Source organism: Hibiscus syriacus, unplaced genomic scaffold (assembly GCF_006381635.1).
Source record: "Hibiscus syriacus cultivar Baekdansim isolate YM2019G1 unplaced genomic scaffold, ASM638163v2 tig00111648_pilon, whole genome shotgun sequence".
Classification (NCBI taxonomy): Eukaryota; Viridiplantae; Streptophyta; class Magnoliopsida; order Malvales; family Malvaceae; genus Hibiscus; species Hibiscus syriacus.
The window spans coordinates 2,552,225-2,570,034 of record NW_024063145.1 but is presented as its reverse complement, the minus strand read 5'-3'; the positions used below and the strand labels follow the sequence as shown (position 1 = coordinate 2,570,034).

Here is a 17,810-nt window from a genome sequence, read left to right as displayed (position 1 = left end):
TATTGCATAAACCGTTAAAATAAAAGTAACAAGGCCAATTTGTCTTGTTCGCAGCTGTCGCACTTTGGTATGATAATCCAATAGGTTTGGATGGAACTTGAGCATGCACATCCAACTACTATGAAAATAGTAAAGAGTTTTAGTTCATAGGACTACAACATACAACCAAGCAATAACTAAAATAAACCAAGAATATCAATTAATAACTCATTCAAAAGGAGGACTTGATAAATAAAGGGAAAGAGGTTCGGTATAGTCACTCCAAAAGCTAAGGCGTCAAATGGGTTGTTTAAGATAAACATTAGATGCCAAATACGGCATTACCAGTTACAAATGCATTAATGACCTACCCTTTTAACATATAATTGCTTATAATGCTCCATGTTTAATGTTCCTCAATAGCCAAACATGATGAGAATCTAAAGCAGATAGCGAACTAAAATCATAGGACCCCATAATTCTTGTAAATTCATGGAATGTCAACAATAAAAGACATTGTAAAACATATAGGACACTACAACAAACATATATATGCCTGAAATGAAGGTGCAAATGTGCAATGACCGGGTAACATATCAAGTAGCTGCTCCAAATAAACTTCCATATCATGATGTCTTTCGAGTTGCGTGCATACAGAATTATCTTCTAAAGCTATATTTCAATACAGATTCAACTGTAAAATTTCCAAAACATGTAAAAAATCCAATTCGTTCACGATATATCAGTCCCATATTCAACATGAACTTATTAAAAAGAATACGAGTTCACGTGACGCCAAAAACCACAGGTCGGATCAATACAATTCCAGTAAACTAGTACTAGCAGTATCACCGATTGAGCCTGGCGATTTCACTATGTAGATACTCATAATCAATTCCCTGATTTAAAGAAAAACCAGGCAATAAGATAAAAAAAATTAGTCCTCTTTCACTTCTATTCTGATGGACTAAATATCTTTCATAAGGAGTACTAAATGTTTTAATTAAGAAGAAAGAAAGAAAATTAGATGGTTTTGGTTCAAAACTAACACTGAATATCCAGATCCTTGACATTTAGTTCCATAAACATAAAAATTTCAATAAAAAACACACAATGCGAACTGAAAATGGGAAAGTGCGAAAGAGGAAAAGCTTACTTCCGGATAGCCCAAAAGAGAAAATAAAGGCCTTCTTGCAAGTGAGGGGAGAGGCTAAGAAATAAACGCAATCGGTGTTGCGTTCCAGCAATTCTTCCTCCATTTTTTCTTTGTAAATAAAAAGCTGAAAGACAGAGCACTGCTTGGGTTTACAATTTTACATGGCGGAAAATTAAAGAACAAAAACCAAACGAAAGTGCATGTGAGTGAAAGAGACTGAGAGGTGAAGGCACTGTTTGGGATTTCATTATATTTGATAATCTGTTGGAAAATCTTTAACCACAAGGATTAAATGAATAAATTATTATATGCCATTTATACAAAATAATTTCAGCTTTGTTGGTGTCTTTCAACAGTAATACTTAGTTCATCTTAGTAGTATTTGTCAACTCTGCATTTCTAACCCCATTTTTTTCTCACAAACATTTCATTAAACATCTATGCTTCACCTAAGATGACTGTATCTAACATTACACCTTGAATCGTTGATGGTCCTGATAGTCCCTTGATTGAGTCTTTTCTCAATGTACCCTTATTCAAGTCAACACCTCCACAAAATTCAAAATTAGATTATAATTTCCCATGCATCCCCGACAAGTTATGCTGGAAATGAGAAGAGAGAAGCGAAAAAGAAAATTCGAGATCGAAAAGGAATTTGGGGTTTAGAATGAAATTGAGGACTGTGTTGTAAGTTTTAAAAATTGGGGGACTTAAATGCAAGTGCCTGAAAAGTTCAGTGACCATATATCAAACGTACTAACGGCAGTGTAACGGCGTCAAAAGGCCGGTTACGTCGGGGATCATATTGTAAACGACTAAATGTTGAGGACTGTTGCAAGTTTTAAAAATTGGGGGACTAAAATGCAAGCTTTAGAAAAGTTTAGTGACCATTACTATACTTTACCCTAAATTTTATTAAAAGATGACATGTGACGTTTAGAAAATGAAGAAGAAGAAGATGTGACTTTTGTTTTATTTTTTAATTGCCAACACAGATTTCTGTATTTTAAATAATTTTTAGACTCACTTCTACTCTTCTATTAATTTTATACCAATTCTTGAACTCTATTGGGCTAAAAGCAGTGCTTGTTAGATTCTAGCCCAGTTTCATCCTCCAAGCTCAAACCCTAACTCTCAATTATTTACAGTGAAAAGTGCAAACCGTTGTAATACAAAGGCGCCTACTTTGATTAACTTTTACCAAATCTTGGGTGATGCCATGGAAAAGGGAGACACATTTACCAACATTCATCATGAGGTAAATATTTCCCCTTTTTGAATTGGCCGTTTTAGCTGTATAAATGTTTATAAACGAATCCCATACCTTATTCTGAATGTTTTAATGGAATCTTTAATCTCACTGCCAAAGATTATGACTTCAAGTCATGTTTCTTACGAATCAATCAAAGTTTAACATCAGATTGCATCCCATACTAACTTTGTTTCCCGCAATGGACGGGCTAATGAACCAAAGATACTTTCTTTTCTTCAACCTCAAGTTTGACTTCAATCATTGAATTGCATGTAGCTACCAGTCCCACCTTGATGATTAAGTCAACACGTCAATATTAAACGTGCATGACGCGCTGGACTGATGAATGGTTAGGGAATTCAAAACGAAAAAGAAAGCAAAATCATGGCGTTTTTCATGTATTGATGCATATACTTTTGATGGATGAAGAAAATGAGTTGCCTTTTGATAACCCTTTGGGGCCCTTCTAAAAGCATGCTTAATCAATTTGTTGAAAAAATACATCATCTCATTCAACAATGCATTTCAGAAACTGATTTATCTGTTTTCATGTTGAATGTTTTTTTTTTTGCCACCCAATAATCCAGCATGAGCTTCACTCTCATCTCTTTGGTTTTTTTCGGCTTGTGTTTATCTTCTTTCGTTCATGGCCTGGACACCTCTTCCAATTGTTCCCTGGACACATTTCTTCAGGATTTTGCTTTCAGAGCACTGGTTATTACACACAGGCCTCACACTGGAGCTTTCTACAGAGCTAATCTTCCTACTGATCTCTCAGGCATGGAAGTTTCCATCGCACGAATCCGAAGCCGGACCTTGTGGAAGCAAGGGGCTAATCTGAGTAGCTTTCGCATACCATCGCGGACCGTTCCTGTTCCTCACGTCAGGAGGCTCGCGATCGTCTACGAGAACCTCGGGAACCGGTCTTCTCAGTACTACAGTATTTCAGGTTACTCGCTTATCACTCCTGTCATCGGCTTCATGGTTTTCGATGCTTCGAATGCTAGAGCCGCTAGGCTAAGAAGTATGGGCCTCGACACAAAGGGGAAGCCTATATCAATCCATTTTTCCAACGTGAAATACTCGGTTTCGGCAAGATGTGCAACTTTCAGCAGCAATGGGACAGTTGATTTCAGTCGCATGATGGTTCCCAATGTGTGTTACACTTCAAATCAGGGCCACTTCTCTGTTGCTGTTCCACTGAAGAGGAAACAAAGGCCATTATATCCATGGGTGATAGGGATTGTACTTGGATTTTGTGCACTGGTTTTGGCAGGCTACTTCGGCTTTGTATCAATGAAGCTTTTGAAGACGAAACGGATTCAGGCAATGGAAAGACAAGCTGATGAAGGTGAAATTCTTAATAACAGATGGGTGAGTTGTAGTAAAATGCCATCTGCAGCTGTAACTAGAACTCAACCAGTCCTTGAGAATGGAGGTTTTCCATAGCAATTTCATTTGTTATTTTTGAGTATATCTTTGTTTTGTTTTCTTCTTTGGCCTTGGAGATTATGCAGAGCAGAATAACTAAATTTCATTTTTACTGTTTTCATGAAATTAAATTCACGTTTAAAACTGGTTAAGAAATAACCATGTTGAGTCTGTCAAACAGAACTTCATTACCAATCTACTAGAGATGCATCATATATTATGAGGAACGTGACCAGTATTCTTGGACCAACTGTCCGAACAATGATCCCTCCTTATTTATCAGCTTCATCGGCTCATCAAACTCCACCAATTTCCCTGTCAATTTAAGAACAAATCACGCATTTGATTCAAACAATAACAATAAAAAATGGACTATTTGGATTTCAATTTATCTTCTCACCATCACTAAGGCCAAGCACCATATCGCAGTCCATCACAGTTGGTATTCTGTGAGCTACGGTTATCACGGTGCATTCATCGAATTCTGTTCTTATTGTTTTCTGGATGATCGAGTCAGTTGCATTGTCGATCGATGCAGTTGCTTCATCAAGCACTAGGATCCTGCTTCTCTTCAGCAATGCTCGTGCGAGGCAGAATAATTGACGTTGCCCCGTGCTCCAGTTTGATCCATCTTGTACAACTGTATTTTTTTGTGCGTGTTAATTGAAGTAAATGCAGAGCTTCAATGAGAAAAAAACAATTCTGAAATCTAGCTTTTCTCACCAATGGAGTTCAGGCCGCCTTCTTTCGCTTGAACCGCCTCTCGGAGTTGACACTTTTCGAGAACCTTAACAACATCCAATGATTAGAAGTACATCTTGTCAGCAAAAATACAAGATTAGTTACCGGAGTATAATATGGTAGAAAACCATACCTCCCATATTTCACTATCGCTTTGCTGCTCCGAAGGGTCTATATTGTATCTAACAGATCCACCAAAAAGAGTTGGATCTTGAGGGATGATCCCCAAATGTGATCTCAAATCATGGAGCCCGATTTCGCAAATGTTAAGGTTATCGATGATGATTTCTCCATCTGCAGGCTCTACCAGGCGGAAGAAAGCACTGATAAAAGTCGTCTTTCCGCTACCTGTCCGGCCAACAATCCCAATCTTACTTCCTCCTTCAAATATACAGCTGATGCCATGAAGAACTAGAGGAGCATTGGGCCGATATCGAACCTGCTCAATGAATTAGATGTTTTACTATGCATTCCCTGTAAAACCTGTAACATAACAGATGGAGAGAACCTTTTGATTATACCTTCAAATTGCGAATATCTACTTTGCCAACACAAGGCCAGTCGTGCGGAGGCCGGTTTGCTTCGATTACTTCGGGAGCTTCACTAGGAATATGCATGTATTGTTCTAGCCTTTCCACAGAGACAACGTAATTTGATAGAAAACACTGATATTTCACAGAAATAACGAGGAATACATTTAAAGACAGGCCATATGACAGCGCCATTCCAATTAACCCTGCAATTGAAATCCATAAATAAACATGGTTATAGAATAATGCACATATGAAGTATTATCAGGTAGTTAAACTCAGCTTGAACAAACCAGATGCAGATGATCCAAGAGGAATCAAAGTCATGAAAAGGGCAGAGGATGAAAGAACAATGGCACACAATATCTCCAACCTTTGGATTAACCACTCGTTTGCAGAAAAATTATTAAAGTCTGGACTTGCACTGGCATCAATCAGGTTCATATTCTTAAGAAAGAACCGATCATCCCCTCCGAAAGCTCGGATTGTCATGTCTCCAGCAATGGATTCAGCAAGTTGGCTGGCAACCGAAGACTTTGTCGTACCATTGATTCGCATCAATTCCTTTGCAGAAGCATAGTAGTGTCTCTAATTGGTTCGAGAAAGTAGAAAAATTAAGAACTCATTAAAGGAAAAAGAATCTATGATAGTAAAAAAAAAAAAAACTTTGTTTTGTGCATATAGATAAGACCTGTAAAAGTATAGTCACATAAATCATGGGAATGATGACAAATGCAACAGGCCAGGCCAGCACGGCCAATACACAAAAGCTGAAGTAGGTATTCATGGTTGTTCCAACTGTGGTTGATAACTTGAAAGCCATTTCGAAGTCAATGGTGCTTAAATCTGAAGACACCTATTGAATTAAAACCGAAACCAAAACAGTAAGTTCATGGAGAAAGGATTTCTTCGTGGAATGGAAGAACTTGAAGCTGTGCTTTTGAGGGAACTTACCCTACTCAGTATCCTTCCAACAGGTGTCGAGTCGTAAAAGGACATTGGAGCTCTAAATAAAGATTTCAACAGTGTTGAAAAAATAGATTCTGAAGCTCCACAACCAAGAAGAACTACATAAACTGATCTGAGGAGCAAAAAGACTGCTAAAGTGCAGCCAATCTCAGTGAAAACCGTGAGTAATTCCCTTTTGCTTACTTGAGAACTTTGGATCTCAGATGCTAACCAGTAACTTTGAATTGCCTGCCCTATTATGAATACCACATGGAACAAAATTGCCAAGGTAAAATATAGAAAGCCCTTGTGGTGTCTCAAATACTGCAAGTAAGGCTTTAATCCTGTATCTCCTGTTTCTCTTTCTTCTTGCTTAATTAGTTGTTCTCCTTTAGCCATTATTGGCTCTTCCTTAACATGCACATTCTCGATCACATCTTTGGATGCCATTGTTCTCCCATTAGAAGAACTCAAAATGTCCATTTCGGATCCAACCGTGTTATTGTGAGCGTTTACAAGGTCCTGGAATTTTTGGCTTGAAGCTAGCAGCTGATTGTAAGTACCAGCCTCTACAATTTCCCCAGCAAACATCAACTATCATAAAAATAAGAAGGAAAAAAGAAAGAACATTTTTATCAACAGGTCATATTCGTATCGTATTCGAAATTATCGATACTTTTAACATGATTGCAATAGCAGAAGTAGCCAGCTTACCAAGACGGAATCAAAAGCTGGAAGGAAGTCAACTTGATGGGTCACAAGTAAGACAGTTTTAGCAGACAAAGCTCTCATCACATATTCCTGCATAAAACAGAAGAGTGCATGATTTAAGTGTGTGTATACATACATACATACATATATATATATGTATATATGTATGTCTGTATGTATGTATATTTATGTAAGAAAACAAGTTATGTATTCACATTAAAAAGACTTGTTGCGGTTTGAGCATCTACAGCACTGAAAGGATCATCCAGAAAATAGACATCTGCATTCTGATACAAAGCACGAGCAAGTTGAATTCTTTGCTTTTGTCCACCGCTGAGATTGACACCTCTTTCTCCAATTTCAGTAAGGTCCCCAAAGGGAAGCATCTCGAGATCTTTTACTAGGCAACATGTCTCGACCACTTCCCGATACCAGACAGGATCCATCACAGAGCCAAAAAGAATATTTTCTTGGATACTTCCTGTCTGGATCCATGCTGTCTGAGAAACATATGCCTTCTTCCCACGTACGTGAACCTGATGATCCAAATATGAAATGATTAGTGCATGGAAAGATCACAATGAGGGAATTCAGAGTTCATCGCTTACTGTGCCATTGCATTTCGGAACTTCTCCGAGAGCCGCGGCTAAAAGAGTTGATTTTCCTGAGCCAACTTCTCCACAAATGGCAATCTTTTCTCCTGGTTTAACCACCAAATCTATGTCTCTTATGGTAGGTTTGGATGAAGGATTAATATCCCAAGAGATTTCATTACACTTAATGAGAATGGAGACATCAAAATTTTTGTCATAACATTTTTGCTCTGACTTCCTGTTTTCCAGCTCTGGTGCCTCAAGGAATCCCACAATCCTGTCTAGTGAAACCTTTGCCCCAATGAACGCTTGAAAAATATCGGGAATTAACCTAACCGGCTCCTGAACGATGCGAATGCTCGCCAAAAAAGTGAAGACATTGCTGGCATTGAGGGGAACCCCTAACAAGTTGCATGTCCAGAAAGTAACAGAAGGCACTATAATTGGAGAACACCAAAACAAAACTAGCTGGTACCCTTTTTGTGACAAAATCCCTGATATCGATTTGAATTCATCTTTCCTTAAACTCTCGATAACGTTCTTGAAATGCATCTCCCACGCATGTAACTTCAACACCTTCATATTTGTGAGCGCCTCTGTAATCGCTTTAAGCCTCTTATCTTGTGCCAACATGATTTTCTTGTAATATTTAAGCTGTGATTTGGTTAGTGGATAACTTGCAAGTACGATCGATATTATTGCAGCTAATGCAGCGAAAGTTGCCAGTTCCACAGAAGAGTATACGATGAATAATGCTAGAAAAAACTGAAGGCTTGTCGCCCATATCTGATGAAACCAGTAAGGAAACTCACCGATTCTATAGGCGTCTACCGTGACATAACTCACTATCTCACCAGGAGAATGAGTCATTTTAGCGGCATTTGATAGTTGCAGTTGCTTTTGATATATTGCTGCAGATAGCATAGACCTAAGTTGAAGGCCAACCATTCTTGTTAAAAAGAACCATTGCCTCTCAGACAAGGATTCCAAGCATTTTGCTATAAGCAGGCCAAGAGTCAGCACATACGCCTCATACTTAAAGGCTTCTTTACCTTGAACAACTGCAATAAAAGCCCTAAGAAACAGTGGACCTGTAGAGAGTGTGAGAACCTTGATCAATGCGAAGAATCCAGAAATTAACATGGCTTTCCAGTGAGAATACACAATTATCGACAGCATAGAAATTGAACTACTTGATTTTCTTCGTTTTTGTTCGCTCAGTCGGTCGATATACTTCAGGTAGCATGCTTTTGCACGACATGCCGGCTGCAAAGCCGGAATGTCTTTGTTTTCTAGGATTTTCTCCTTACCCTCATGCAGTAGAGGATTCAACCACCAAAACAACATTTTACTTAAAACCCCAGCATTGGCAAAAGGAGTAATGTTATGGTTGAAACTGGTTTCATCAGTTGAATCATGTTCCTCACCCTGCAAAGGTGCATAGCAAGCATCGAAGTCACCGATTGGATCAGTATCCTTTGATGTGTATCCTCTAAAGGCGCATGACAGGAATAAAATCGATCCGGGAAAAGATGAAATATCCAAAATGATCTTCAATGACACTGTATTGTCTGCAATTGCCTCAAGTAGGGATGAAATGCAGAGAAAGATTGCATACAAGAAGGCAAATGTTGAACAAGATTTTACAGCTATCATACATGGAAGATTTAGCTGCTTCATGCTTACAGATATAGCTAAAACCAGCCATGACGATCCTTGAAACAGCAGTACTAGCCATCCATCCATAGGGAAAACTGTATGATCCACGTCGAGTTTCTGGAAAATGGTCCATATCCCCCAGGCCAAGTAGGCAACACTCAAGATTCCATTATAAATTGCTGAGAGGACTGACAGCAAAGAGATGCTTTGTGACTGCGAATTTGTTGTGATCTTCTTTAAGGACAATTTACAAACAATGATGAGTAAGGCCACTAAGAGAAGCAGCATATCAACAGAAATTATGAAAGCATGGTTGAGACAAGAATATGGATTGAATATTGCAGAAAAACCAGAACTGCATGTCTTCCCAGTTTCCTTTGAACAGTTGGAGTTATTACAGAACAAAATCCATGCACTTTCCCCCATGTTTCTATCAACTCTGCTGTCCTGCACCTCAAACCATAGATTAATCTAAAGTTTTCAATGGCAATTTTCCAAAGTTTTTTAGATTCATGGTCCATTCCTATGCATCAAAGTCATTATTTTCTCAACTGATTTTGGAATTTTCTTTTACAGTAGGATATCACAGAAAAATATAGGAAACAATGATCCAAGTAAATTGTTTTTGCAGATTTTTGATGATGATGAATGATGATGATGATGAGAATGTTTATACCGCAGAGTAAAGGGAAATCAGCATGTATCATCTCAAAAACCAAACAAGAAACACAGATTAGAAACAAATTAACATTTAAATTTTGAAAGATTGAGGTAAAAAATCAAGGAGCACAACTGCTCCTACTGAAATGATAGTCTTACTAACCTGGAGAGTGATGGTGTATCAATTATGTAACAAGAGATTGATCCTTAACTATGCATATGTAACACCCCTAACCCGTACCCGACCCGGATACAAATCTGAGGTGTCACATTTACTTTTCAATACATAGATTATTCACAAATAAGAACAAATTTAAACATTTATTCATATTAACAATGTGAAACCTTTCAATTCAAAGAAATTGATGAACTTCTATTCATATTTCCATAAATCCTTAATAATTTACATAATTACAAAAGTACGTTACAAAAAATAGATCAGAGCATTTTAAATTAAACGTGTAGTACATACCAACAGTTTACAAACTTTCAAAAATAAAACCTACATTCAATTTGTTTTGATTTGATCTTCACGAGAGTATATTATCCTCAACAACTTCAACCTTCCGATTTCTTCAAACCTAAGCGTGAGGAAATAACATGCTAAGTCAATGACTTAGTGAGGCAAAAACTAAATAGTACTAAACTTTATAGATGAAATCTTTATTTATTTTATCGAAACATTTCATAAAAAATTCCAAAATAATTTTCATAACAAGAAGGCATACTTATGTATATTATTCGTTTTATATAGCTTTGTTTCCAAATGCCCAACGTATACTACTGAGAACTCTATTTATTTGAGTACATTGAGGTTGTGCACTACTGTTGTCACCACAACTGGTAATTTGCACCGAAGTGCCACATAATTGTCCCGAATGACCACATAGAACCCTCGACTCTTGGCATGCCAACTATACATCTAATCCTCATAAATATACCTTGTGTTTTCAACCACATAATTATTTATCATTCATTATTCGAAGTATCTCTTATTCACATAGGCACTTTCACATTGAGAATTTTCGTATACCCATGTTCACATATCACATTTCCATAATCATATACTCATAATCACTAATCACAGCTTAAAAAAATAGAACTTGAATAAAACATTATAAAGATATAACATAAAAAAATTTAAAGGTTTTCGATTGAAAATACTGAGGTTGACTTATTGCAAGTCTTCCTCAATTCTAATACAAAATGAAGAAGTTGCACTCACATTTGTCTCACTAAGTCCTAAACGAAACCTAAACGCTTTTGGATCGATACTTATAACGTCGAGTTAACCGAAAGTTGACTTGATCAACGTCTACACCAAACAATCGAAAATAAATACCGGAATTCAAATCGTTTATATCTCATCATAATAACTTAAACTGAAAGAAACACTTAATTTCTCATTTCATGTTCAATAGTATCATCACTCCCACTACAGTACCGATACTTTCCTATAACGGTACCGATACCATTTTGACATTCTGGAATTTTATCTTGGAAATGGTACCGATACTATACCCTTGGTATTAATACTCCCATATCAATATCGATACCTTCCTCAACCAGTACCGATACTATTCTTCAAATTCAACTGATTTTGCCTTGAAGTATCGATATTGTTCTTCCAGTACCGATACTCCAAGCCCATAATTGCCATTTCCATTTCGAAATTTAACCAAAACTTACCTAAATCTCCTACTTTGATCTCCTTATATGCTTTTAAACTAAACTTCTTTCATTAAAACCAACTTTTCTCCATTTACTACTCCCTAACATCCAAAATCTCACTACTTACATCTAAAAATCATACCATGTTTTCAAACATGTTCCTAATCATTTCTAATCCTCCTAATTCTTTAATTAGATCCTTGATAAGTCAAATTTAGCCATAGAACTCCAAAAAATACACCATACCAACAATTCATTTCAAAACCCATTTAACACTTTCATTTCTAATTCACTCATGTTTTTTAATCCTATACATGCTTTCCTTAAGCTTATATAACACCCAAGCTTTCAATACCAAGCCAAAAATTGAAGGAACCAACAACTTACAAAAACTTACCTTTGGAAGTGGAGTTCACAGGCACTATGAAGAAGATAAGAACCAACTCTAGACTTTTCTCTTTTTTTTGTCTCCTTCATTCCACATGTTATATCCCTTAAAAGAGAGAATATAAAAAAATCTTTCAGGTGAAAAGAACATACTGTCCTTCCACTAATCCAAATTTAATATCAATTCCTAACCAAATATTTCCATAATAAGTCCTTGAATTTTCAAATTATTCTAATTAAACCATCAAATTTTGAGTTCTTACATTTTAGTCACTGGCCCAATGATTGGGATGTTACTAATCTTCCCCCTTAAGAAAATTTGTCCTCGAATTTTCATTGCACAAAGAGGTCGGGATATTGCTTCCTCATATCTTCTTCACTTTCCCAAGTCGCTTCTTCCACTTTATGGTTTCTCCAAAAAACCTTAACTAGAGGAATCGTCTTATTCCTTAACTGCTTGATTTCATACGCTAAAATTTGAACCTGTTCTTCCTCATAAGCCAGGTCATATTAAACTTCTATTTCTTCTGGAGTTATGATGAGCACAGTCTTTGTGAGGCGATCCAAAACTACCTAAATTGAATTATTTTTGTTTGGGGATAAGGGCAATCTTGTTTCGAAATCCATCGTGATTCTTTCTCATTTCCACTGAGGAATAGAAATTGGTTGCACTAATCCCGAAGGCACTTGATGCTCAACTTTTACCTGTTGACAATTAAGACACTTTGATACAAACTTCGTAATGTCTCTTTTTATGCCTGGCCACCAAAAACGCCCTTTCAAATCTTAATACATCTTGTTTCCTCTTGGGTGCATAGTTAAAGGGCTACAATGTGCCTTGTACATGATCTATCTTTTTAACTCTTCATTATTGGGAACACAAACTCGGGTTTTAAAGTATAAACACCCATTATACTTTACTTTAAAGTCCTTAATTTCCCTCTTCTCTAATTGATCAACCCAGACTAAACATTGTTCATCATTTTTTTGCAACTCTTGAATCCACTCTAACAATACCTTTTTTAATGTTAACTCAGCCATCAATGCACCATTATCTTTTAACTTGATTCGGGCATCAAGCCTACACAAAGCAGCAAAAGTCTTCCGACTAAGAGCATCAACTACTACATTTTCCTTCCCGGGATAATAATCTATAATCACATCGTAGTCCTTGAGTAATTTCATCCATCTCCTCTGTCTCAAATTAAGTTCCTTTTGCATCAACAAATACTTCAAACTTTGTGATCAGTGTAAATGTAGCAACGTTCACCATATAAATAGTGTCGCCAAATTTTCAATGCAAAGACCACCGCTACTAACTCAAGGTCATGCGTCGGATAGTTCTTCTCATGGGGCTTAAGTTGTCTTAAAGCATAAGCTACTACCTTTTCATCTTGCATTAAAACATATCCCAACCCATTATGGGAAGCGTTGCTAAAAATCGTGAAATCCTTGTTTGATTACGGTTGCACTAACACTGGAGCTTCTCTCAAAACTTTATTCAATGCTTCAAAACTCTTTTGAAACTCAGGATTCCAATCAAAAGACACATATTTTCTTAATAATTTCGTTAAAGGCAGAGATAACATCGAAAATATTTTGATAAACCTTCGATAATAACCTGGGAGACCTAAGAAACTCCGAACCTCTGACACACTCTTCAAAATTTCCCATTCTAACACAGCTTTAATCTTCCGAGGATCTACTCGAATTCCTTCAGCAGAAACCACGTGTCCAAGGAATGCCACTTTCGTTAGCCAAAACTCGCACTTAGAGAATTTTGCATAAAGCTCTTGTCTTTTAACGTTTGAAGAATCACACGAAGATGTGCGTCATGCTCTTCTATTGGCTTTGAATATACTAAAATGTCATCAATGAAAACGACCACAAACTGATCAATATACAGTTGGAAAACTCTGTTCATAAGATCCATAAATGTTGCAGGTGCGTTAGTTAACCCGAATAACATTACTACAAATTTGTAATGACCATATCGAGTTTTAAATGTCGTCTTTGGAACATCTTTTTCTTGTATCTTCAACTGATGATACCCTGAGCATAAATCAATTTTAGAAAAAAAATACAGTTCCCTTGAGTTGATCAAATAAATCGTCGATCATTGGAATATGATACTTTTTCTTTATGGTCATCTTGTCGAGTTATCGATAATCAATACAAAGACACATCAAACCGTCATTCTTCTTTACAAACAATACTGGAGCACCCTAAAGTGACACATTAGGTCTGATAAATCCTTTATCTAAAAGATCTTGTAACTGAATCTTTAACTTTTTCAATTCATTTGGGCTCATCCTATAAGGATCCATTGAAATTGGTGTTGATCCTGACATCACTTCAATATGAAATTCAACCTCCCTATCTGGAGGTAAAAAAGGTAATTCTTCCGGAAATACTTATGGAAACTCTCTGACTTTTGAATATCCTTAAACTTTCTTTCTTTGGCTCTTGCATCGATCACATTAGTGATGTAAGCTTGGCATCCTTGTAGCATTAACCTCCGAGCTGCCATCATTGATATCACATTATCTAAGGGATTGATTCTCTCGTTGACCACACTAACTTCCAATCCATTAAGACTTTTCAACATCACTTGCTTAAGTCGACAATCCACATTGGTATGATAATGATAAAGCTAATCCATACCAAGGATAACCTCAAACTCGTCAAAGGGTAATTTCATTACATTAACATGGAATTCAATTCCCTGAATCCATATAGGACACCCTCGACAGATTTATTTCACCCAAGCACTATGTCCTAATGGATTTGTCACAATCACCTCGCTACGAATAGGTTCTAAAGGAATTCTCAAGTCTTTTACCAGTTTACTACTAATATAAGAATAATTCGATCTTGGATCAATCAGAACTAAAACAGATTTACCAGTTATCTGGAAATTACCTGCAATTTTCAGGATCATCACAATCTTCATGTTCTTTAGATTATATAATCTAGCGGTGGAGCATACTTCAGGTTGAGTGGTTAACTCAGATTGATTCCTTCCTCTACCTCGACCTTTACCTCTCATAGGTGCAGCAGTGGATCTTTTTGTTTGGGCAGGCTCTCCCGTCATCAATGGGTAGTCTCGAATAAAATGTCCTGCCTCTCCACACTTAAAACAAGCTCCGGAGACTCTTTTGTACACTCCACTATGAGATTTCCCACAGTGCTAACATTGATTTGGCTTATCACTCCTGAATCCACTGAATGAGTTTGTCTGGCTCTTCTAGGATTTGATCCTCTACCTGAGGATGCAGCTGACTCCGATCTGGTATGAGGTTAAAAACTTGAACCTCGACTCTTCTTTGATTGAGAGAAACTAGACGAGGCACCAACTCTCTTATTCCATTGTGTCTTTTGCTCCACAAACCTCTCATTTTTAGCTCGCTCCAGGGCTTTGGCTCTATTCACTACCTCTTGGAATGAAAAGAGGTTAAGTGCCAACATCACCTCTTTAAGTTGGGGGCGTAAACCCTCCACAAACTAATCATAGGAGTCATTCTCTATAGGGACTAACTCTATCGCAAATCGACTCAGCTTGTTGAATTCACACTCAAACTCATATACAGTGTGATTCCCTTGTTTTAAGCTCATGAATTATTGTTTCATATGATGAATAAACTGATCCCCGGTGTATTTATTCTTGAAATCTTCCAAAAAGAATGGTCAAGTCACTTGGTCCCTTGAAGCTCGTATCGTCACATTAGACCACCATATTCTGGCTTGATCTCACAGTAACAAAAACTACACCATCCAGTTTCTCCATTTTAGAACAGTGGAGGTTCTCTAGCATTATCTTAAGGTCATTAAGCCACAGATCGGTGGCAACCAGACCTTTATCAGCTTCTCCTCTAAATTTGGGTACTCCTAGGCTTCTAAGCTCCTTGGCAACATTCATCTTAGGAGCAGGAGGGAACTGACGGTTGAAAATGCGTCAGAATCACGTCTAGTCAGGGAAAAGGTTCCCTGATCTTGTACAGGCACCCCTGATGTGTTTGTTCCTCACCCTGCCTGCTTGGGGCAGGTGAGTTACTACTTCTTTCATTTCTATCTCCCAATTCACTTCGAGAGCCCTCAAAATCCAACATTTAATAAGATTAATTCACTACTATTTTAGTAATTATAGCATACTAGTCACCTTATCAGATCAGAAAGACTTAACTACAAGTTGGCATGTAAGTTTTGTAAAACAAAAATGACTTTATTTCGAACTTAAAACCAATTAAACATTAGCTCTGATACCATTAAATGTAACACCCCTATCCCGTACTCGACTTGGATACAAATCTGATGTGTCACATTGACTTTTCAATACATAGATTATTCACAAATGAGAACAAATTTAAACATTTATTCATATTAACAATGTGAAACCTTTCAATTCAAAGAAATTGATGAACTTCTATTCATATTTCCATAAAACCTTAATAATTTACATAATTACAAAAGTATGTGTTTACAAAAAAAATGGATCAGAGCATTTCAAATTAAACGTGTAGTACATGCCAACAGTTTACAAACTTTCAAAAATAAAACTTACATTCAATTTGTCTTGATCTGATCTTCACGGGAGTATGCTATCCTCAACAACTTCAACCTTCCGATTTCTTCAAACCTATGCGTGAGGAAATCACATGCTAAGTCGATGACTTAGTGAGGCAAAAACTAAAGAGTACTAAACTTTATAGACGAAGTCTTTATTTATTTTAACGAAACATTTCATAAAGAATTCCAAATTAATTTCCATAACAAGAAGGTATACTTATGTATATTATTCGTTTTATATAGCTTTGTTTCCAAATGCCCAACGTATACTACTGAGAACTCTAGTATTTGAGTACATTGAGGTTGTGCATTAATACTGTCACCACAGATCGTAATTTGCACCGATGTGTCAAATAATTGTCCTGAATGACCACATAGGTTTACACCGAAGTGCCACACAACTGTCATGAATGACCACATAGAACCTCAACTCTTGGCATGCCAACTATACCTCTAATCCTTATACATATACCTTGGGCTTTTAACCGCATAATTATTTATCATTCATTATTCGAAGTATCTCTCATTCACATAGGCACTTTCACATTGAGAATTTTCATATACCCATGTTCATATATCACATTTCCATAATCATATACTCATAATCACTAATCACAGCTTAAAAAATTAGAACTTGAATAAAACATTATAAAGATATAACATAAAAGAAATTTAAAGGTTTTCGATCGAAAACACTGATGTTGGCTTATCGCAAGCCTTCCTCAATTCTAATACAAAACGAAGAAGCTGTACTCACTTTTGCCTCACTGAGTCCTAAACGAAACCTTAACGCTTTTGGATCAATACTTATAATGTCAAGTTGACCGGAAGTTGACTTTGATCAACATCTACACCAAACAATCGAAAATAAATACCAGAATTCAAATCGTTTATATCCCATCATAATAACTTAAACTGAAAGAAACACTTAATTTCTCATTTCATGCTAAATAGTATCTGTACTCCCACTACAGTACTGATACTTCCATTCAATGGTATTGATAACCCCTAACGGTACCGATACCATTTTGACATTCTTCTTGGAAATTGTATCGATACTATACCCTTGGTATCGATACTCCCCTATCAGTATCGATACCTTCCTCAACCAGTACCGATACTATTATTCGAATTCAATTAATATTTCCTTGAAGTATCGATATTGTTCTTCCAGTACCGATACCTCAAGCCCAAAATTGCCATTTCCATTTCGAAATTTAACCAAAACTTACATAAATCTCATAGTTTGATCTCCTTATATGTCTTTAAACTAAACTTCTTTCATTAAAACCAACTTTTCTCCATTTACATCTCCCTAACATCCAAAATCTCACTAGAACACTTACATCTAAAAATCATTTCAAACATGTTCTTAATCATTTCCAATCCTTATAATTCTTTAGTTAGATCATTGACAAGTCAAATTTAGCCATAGAACTCCAAAACTACACCATACCAACAATTCATTTCAAAACTCATTACTTTCATTTCTAATTCACTCCTCGTGTTTTTTTAATCCTATACAA

The 17,810-nt window shown here is 36.6% G+C and overlaps 2 protein-coding genes across 2 annotated transcripts; one reads left to right on the top strand and one right to left on the bottom strand.

Moving 5' to 3' along the window:
* Nucleotides 1-2,975: 2,975 nt before the first annotated feature.
* Nucleotides 2,976-3,836, top strand: LOC120166818. The gene has a single exon (XM_039176014.1). The coding sequence runs from the start codon at nt 2,976-2,978 to the stop codon at nt 3,834-3,836; it is 861 nt and encodes a 286-aa protein (XP_039031945.1).
* A 199-nt stretch (nt 3,837-4,035) lies between these two features.
* Nucleotides 4,036-9,479, bottom strand: LOC120166870 (ABC transporter C family member 10-like). Its single transcript, XM_039176050.1, has 11 exons — nt 7,357-9,479; nt 6,964-7,284; nt 6,752-6,838; nt 6,044-6,631; nt 5,781-5,945; nt 5,383-5,677; nt 5,081-5,295; nt 4,693-4,998; nt 4,542-4,605; nt 4,219-4,458; nt 4,036-4,133 (listed from the first exon to the last, which is right to left on the bottom strand). Exons 1-11 carry the CDS (start codon nt 9,424-9,426, stop codon nt 4,036-4,038), a joined length of 4,449 nt encoding a protein of 1,482 aa, XP_039031981.1. The 5' UTR covers nt 9,427-9,479.
* Between the last annotated feature and the right edge of the window lie 8,331 nt (nt 9,480-17,810).

Bases quoted from the DNA above. Each gene is read 5' to 3' on its own strand.
- LOC120166818 (XM_039176014.1), top strand. From the start codon at position 2,976: ATGAGCTTCACTCTCATCTCTTTGGTTTTTTTCGGCTTGTGTTTATCT.
- LOC120166870 (XM_039176050.1), bottom strand. From the start codon at position 9,426: ATGGGGGAAAGTGCATGGATTTTGTTCTGTAATAACTCCAACTGTTCA. The intron at 6,632-6,751 runs GTAAGCTGGCTA...TTTTTATGATAG, and splicing joins CAGCTTTTGATTCCGTCTTG to TTGATGTTTGCTGGGGAAAT. The intron at 5,678-5,780 runs GTCTTATCTATA...CGAACCAATTAG, and splicing joins ATGTGACTATACTTTTACAG to AGACACTACTATGCTTCTGC.